Source organism: Gavialis gangeticus, unplaced genomic scaffold (assembly GCF_001723915.1).
Source record: "Gavialis gangeticus isolate Ggan-Ray unplaced genomic scaffold, GavGan_comp1, whole genome shotgun sequence".
NCBI classification, from domain to species: domain Eukaryota; kingdom Metazoa; phylum Chordata; order Crocodylia; family Gavialidae; genus Gavialis; species Gavialis gangeticus.
Genome location: NW_017728991.1, coordinates 14,640,747 through 14,646,639, shown reverse-complemented (window position 1 = coordinate 14,646,639; position 5,893 = coordinate 14,640,747). Strand labels below are relative to the sequence as shown.

At 47.1% G+C, this 5,893-nt stretch overlaps 1 protein-coding gene across 2 annotated transcripts in view; it reads left to right on the top strand.

Annotated features, from left to right (window-relative positions):
• Positions 1 to 82: 82 nt before the first annotated feature.
• Positions 83 to 5,893, top strand: part of HID1 (HID1 domain containing) — a 45,217-nt gene continuing 39,406 nt past the window's right edge. For both annotated transcript variants that reach the window (XM_019517957.1, XM_019517949.1), the window contains exon 1: positions 83 to 142. In XM_019517957.1, coding sequence (XP_019373502.1) covers positions 98 to 142 — 45 coding nt within the window. In that variant the 5' untranslated portion in view covers positions 83 to 97. The remainder of the gene's footprint in view (positions 143 to 5,893) is intronic.

The following is a 5,893-nucleotide window of genomic DNA, read 5'->3' as shown; positions in this document are numbered from 1 at the left end:
TTGATCCTGCAATGTTTGCTACCTAAACCATGCAGAATCCATAGCCTGAAAGTGATATGGATCCTAAACCAAAGTGAATGTGGCCACCTTGATTTTAATGGCAAGAAAGGAAAGACAAAAGCTAACTAACAGCATTATAGAGGTACATAGGATTTTCAAGATGCTTTGGGTTTAATTATGTAATATGGTGGTAGTCATTCTGGAAAGAAATCTATTTATAACACAGCTCTGTCCTCTCTCAGCCATATGGATAATTGGATTTAACTTCATGTAGTTTTTCAATTGACAGTGCCTTTTGAATAATAAAACGGCACCTGCTTTTCACCTGAGGATCTGCGTGTGCTTAGGTTTATTATCTGGGTATTCATAACAATGTTAACCTTTCCAAAATACGTGCAAAATTCAATCTACCTAACAGAAGAATAACAGAAAGCCTAGCCTTGCTAAGGTGTTGCAGCAACTCAGCAGCAGAGCTGAGATCAAACTTGGGGGTATTTTAATTGAATGCAATCTTCCTCCCTCACTGCAGCTTGGAGATGGAGTAGCCCTTAAAGTTTCAGCAAGGAGCTCATCCTTAAGTATAACATTCATGATATCTTTAAAGTGGTTTTTGTCATGTTTTAACCCAGCCATGTTTGACCCTAAAGAGATGAGAAGGAGCAAATGAAGAAACAATAAAGATATAATCCCCAGCCCTTTCTCCCCCGATGGGCAACAGCCATATCTTGATAAGGTGCTAATTTGAGCCTGATAAGAGAAAGAACTTGTGTCTAGAGAGAGATCAGTTTCGTAACCTGGATATTAACCTGGTTCTGAAAGCATCTGGGCATACGTCTCTTGGCTTCATCAAAAGCAGACGCCACCTGAACAAATGGTTCTAGCCTTTCATCTGTCAAGGGCGGCTGTGATTTTTAAGGCTGTATTTTGTGCTGCTGGTTTTCATGCCGGGGTTTTTCCATGCCTCTTCCAGTGTTCCAGGAATCATGTTTTCCTCTCTTAAAGCCCATCCTTTTAAGGCCTAGCTTTCCAGCCACCACTTCTGCAGCAGTGGTGTGCTTGGGAATTGCTACCCGCTGCTCCAGTATTTCTAGGGGGGACTGTTGGAAAGTTCAAGGTTCTCCTTTCTGCTCCAAGCACTTGTGTGTGCAGCCTCTGTCTTGTGCAGCTAGGACCGGACATGTCTGCTTGCTAGTGTTATTGCTGTTTGTCCGCAGACTTGCACTGATGCGGTTTGCACGCACGGCTCAAGCAGGGCTCCGCGGTCAAATTCATATTCCTTGTCTCAAATTAACTGTCAGGCCATCGAGGCTGCATCTTGCATCAGGAGTGCCTGGGCTCTTCCAGGGCTTGGTTAGGTGCTTCAAAGGTGACTGCTGTGTTCTTTGCCCTCTATAATTCTAGCTCCTGTAACTGGGACTGAGACGTATATTATTATCATCGGTATTGGAGCAGTGCCTAGTTGTGAGCTAGGGTCCTGCTTTTCTTGTCGCTGTCCAAATACAGAATGAAAAACGAGTTCCTGCCCCAAAGTACTTGCAGTTGGTGCAGCTGGGATGCTTGCTTGGGTTGAACAAGAAGAAAAGGATGGATTGATAAGGACCACAAATAGCTACTCGAGGGCTAAGCACCCTCCATAAGTCACTGTTTGAGTTCTTGCAGATGGTAAACCTGCCCTGGGGTATACAGAATGGGTGGCTGGGAACACATGTATTATTTAAAGGACCAGCTGCTGAGCACTGGTAATTGGGATAAGACAGTAAATGTGGTCTGTGGCTGAGGTCCTGTATTACGGTGTCTGTGACTGAAAGTGAATTAGATGCTAGCAGACCCAGACAAGGATGACGGCAGCAGATAAGGGGGCAGTGTCCTGAGGCCTCTTCCTGTTTACAGGCCCTTAGCAGCTTAGCTCTGTTCTTCTGTTTCCTTTGACGTGGCCTGTTTGCAGGGGGATTACTTTCAGGGATGTGATTCTGTACTGGAGAGCTGGCCAGATTACTGACGTCCAAGCTGCTTCCTCTCTTAATTCCCATAAAAAAGGACTAAACCACACTTTCCATGTAAAGCTAAGGCTGGGGAGAGGGCATGAACAGCATGCAGGAAATTCTCCGTGGAAGTGCCCAGTATAACCAGTCCTGGCCCCAAGTATTCAATGCACGAATGGGAGATCTTTGCTTCCCGTCTCATCAGAGCACCTGCAGTCATGTTTACCCTCCCTGTGTGAGCTGGAGACAGCAGATCTTGCCCTACCTCACCCCCCTGGGCCACATCACCCCTAGCTCTGCCCATCATGCCCTCAACAGCAATGTTAGGCCTCACCAGTCATCCCATTAGCTTGGCTCAGACAGATAGATTGTGCTGGCTTTCTTCTTTTAAACAGTTTCCTGGAAGGGGAGGAGGCTGCCATGTGTTGATTTTAGACCAGTGCTGTCCAGATCACCCAAGGTTATACTCCCTGCTGAGAGCCCTAACTCCTAGGTCTATAATACTAGGTCTCTACTGTAATGACTGCCTTGGTAATAGCCTTCCAGGGGCGTAGGAGGTCCTCTACAGTGTGTTGGAGGCAAATATGGCTCTTTACAGTGCTGATTTGTTGGTTGGGACTGAAGACCTATTTGTTTCCTGTGCTGTATCTGGGGGAGCTGATGCAGCTGTGCTTCATTACAGCATTAATGGGGTTTCTGAAGCCAGACCAAACAGTTATGCTGTATGCACGTGCACAGCCCGTCTCTGTGGCCCTAGTGGCAGTGGCATCTATTGCTGTATTCTACATAGACCCAGGACTTCCAATTAAGGCTTTTCTTGCTGGAGTTTCAAATTTGACAAGCTCATAAGGGACTGAGATGGGCGAGGCTGACTTCTGATGCTCTTTAGCTCCCTGTGTTAGCGATCACGTAGAGGGATGTGTAATGAACTCGGCCACAGTTTGGGCAAAGTGAAAATGACTGTATATTCTTGTCTACACTCTTGCCTTTTCCCAAGAAACCAGCTGCCTGAAACTGGGATGTGCATTACAAACAAGGAAACAGTAACAGCAGTTTTTGCCCCACTTAAATGTTTGCTGGGCAAAAGCAAAAGTAACTGCACAAGATCTGCAGGCTGGACTCTCCGGCTGCTGCTACTCAGTTACTTTACTACAAGGGAAGATCTTTTTCCCCCCTTCTGCCTTTCAGACACCAAGTGTGTCTCTTTTCCCAGGGCGTATGGCATGCGAGAAAACAGGGTAATCCCTGTGTAAGACTCTGTGAGGAAGTTGCCTTAGGAGAAGTTCAGTGCTGTTCTGCCAAAAGGGATGCAAGTGTAAATGTGTTGAGCAGCATTTGGGCCTCAGAACCTTAATTACAAACAAGGGGCTGGGGGATGATATAGCTGGGGATGGTCCTGCTTTGAGCACGGGGTTGGTTTAGATGACCTCCGGAGGTCCTTCCAACACTAGTTGCCCGTGATTCTATGAATGGGGGTAGGTTACTCAGTCGTATACAGTCTTGAATCTGTGCTGAGCCTATGTCCCAGGATTGTACTAGATGAGGAATGCAGCTGACCTGTTGTGTCTGTTAGTTTTTCCAGAAATGTGGTTTTAATGTAATCCTTGGTCAGCCCTTGTCCTGCTATCATAAATGCCCCTAGCTTGGCAAATTACTGCCCTGCTGGCAAGGTTCCCTTGTAGTTTCAATCGAGTGCAATATTTGTTTCCTGTCTTAAAGTCATCTGCAGTTTTATAATGTGCTGTAAAACAGCTGCTGTATTCCACCACAGAGGTGGCTGCATTTCCGTAATAGGAAGTGATGATGGGATACAGAGCTGTGGGGTACCTCAGAAGGAATGTGTAAGACATCAGGTATGTTTTACAGGTAGGGTCAGATTTTCTAGGGCTCGGCTCCTTTTTAGGCAGATCAGTGAAGATCAGCTTTGTCCTCACACTTTGCACATGGCAGCTCCAGCTGAGATGCATCCTAGCCCTCTTGAGCTGAGTTCTTGCAAATCTAGTTGGGAGCAAATGAGTGCATGTGGAGATTCCCCGCTGGAAGCATCAGTGTTGAATTCTTTGGAAAAATCCCTTTTTCTGGGGAAAGAGGTCTGGGGCCTTATTCAGTCCCTGTTTGGTAAAATGAAAAGGCTTTCAGTACTAGAGCAATCGCGGATCACCTGTGTCTAAGCATCTTTCTAAGATTGTGGAGTCATTCATTTCATGGCTGGAGGGATCAAGACAAGGACCGTGATAGCAGAGTTCTTGGCATTGGTGCCTTACAGACAAAAACCATAATGAAAGGAACCTGCTGTATGAGTCTTGGCACTGCCTGCCTGCTCCTCTCACTTTCTGGCCTTTGGGCGTTGGTGATGCATCCCCTGCCTGGAGTTACGCCTGTTAACTCAGACAATGTATTGCCTCGCTGCATCCGGCTGTGGGGGAGCGAAGCCGAGTGCTTCTCTCTCTCTCCGTTGGAGCTGCGACTGAGGAAGTCTGTGTTGTGATATGCCTCGCATGTACATAGAAACTTGTAGCAAAGCTTGGGTGAATTAATGTTGGAAGAGAAGTCGTGGAAAATGTTTCCCTTTCAGCTCTCGCTCCCACCTCCCCTGTTCCAGTCTAACGTGATGGAGTCGCTCACTGCATATAATAGCCTCTGTTAGGCAACAGCTGTTTGTTTTCTGAGTCTGTCTTACGTCAAGGGCAGGAGGTCCCAGGCTCCGTCTCTTCCAAACTGGAGGGTCAGGAGTGTGTAGCCAGCCAGCGTTCTGGCTGAATGAGCACTCCTTGGGGCATATGCAGTGCTGGAAACTCTCCCCTTCTTCAGGTAATCCAGTAATACTAGTCACTTGCGTAACACCAGCTGTTCAAGGATCTCCCAGCGTTTTACAGGCTTGCAACTCTAACCTGCTTGGTGAGTTGGAGACACAGCTGTGTTACCTTCATTTTACGTAGTGGGAAGACTGAGGCATATGGGCCAAGTGAGTTGCTCCTCAGATCACATAGTAAAGTATGAAGCGAAGCCAGGAGCAGATTCCAGGAGTCCTGATTTCCACAGTCATGCATGCATTCGTGTATCCATTGACCACAGTCACTCGTGTGCCCCTGACAGCTGGCTTGGGGCACCTTTATACAAGCTGTTCCTAATTATTTCATGGTGTGAGTTACATTCTGATAGAGCCAGCATCTCCTGGGTTGCATTTCTTTCCCTTTGCACTCACATGGACCATCCGTTCTCCTGTTTGTCCTTGTGTAACAGGTGGCTACAGTAGTAATTGCCCACATGGGCAAGTAGTATTAGGCCAAAGGTTTAATGTCATTTCAACTTGTTTAATGAACCAAAGAAGCTGGGAAGAAGAATAGGAGCCATGGGTCAGCCACATCTTCATGAACTATCAGCAAGTGCTCCACATGCTGCCTGTGATCTGTGGATCAGTTTGAACACGGCTGCCTTGCACCAAATGGAAGCATACTTCCCAGCTGTATGCTCAGTAGTGAAGACTGGGTTCTTCTGACAATGGTGCATGTGATGCATTTGGGTCCATCTTGACAGACCCATATGCCTGTGTTGAGTCCTACTGGCTTCAGTGGAGGAATGCAAGGGTCCACATATGTGACTCCAATGCTAGGAGTGGGTGCCTTACTATGTGCGATTTATGACACTCATGGTTATATCAAAAACCAACTCCGAGGTCAGAGTGGGAGCCCAAAATGAAAGTGCTGAAGGACCTGGCCAAAGTCATTGCAGAGCCCCTGGTGAAACTCTTCCACAACTCATGGCACTCTGGAGAAGTCCCTGAGGACTGGAAGAGGGCCAATGTTGTGCCCATCCACAAGAAGGGCAGGAGGGAGGACCCGGGTAACTATAGGCCAATCAGCCTAACTTCCATCCTAGGGAAAATCCTAGAAAAGTTCATCAAGGAGTCT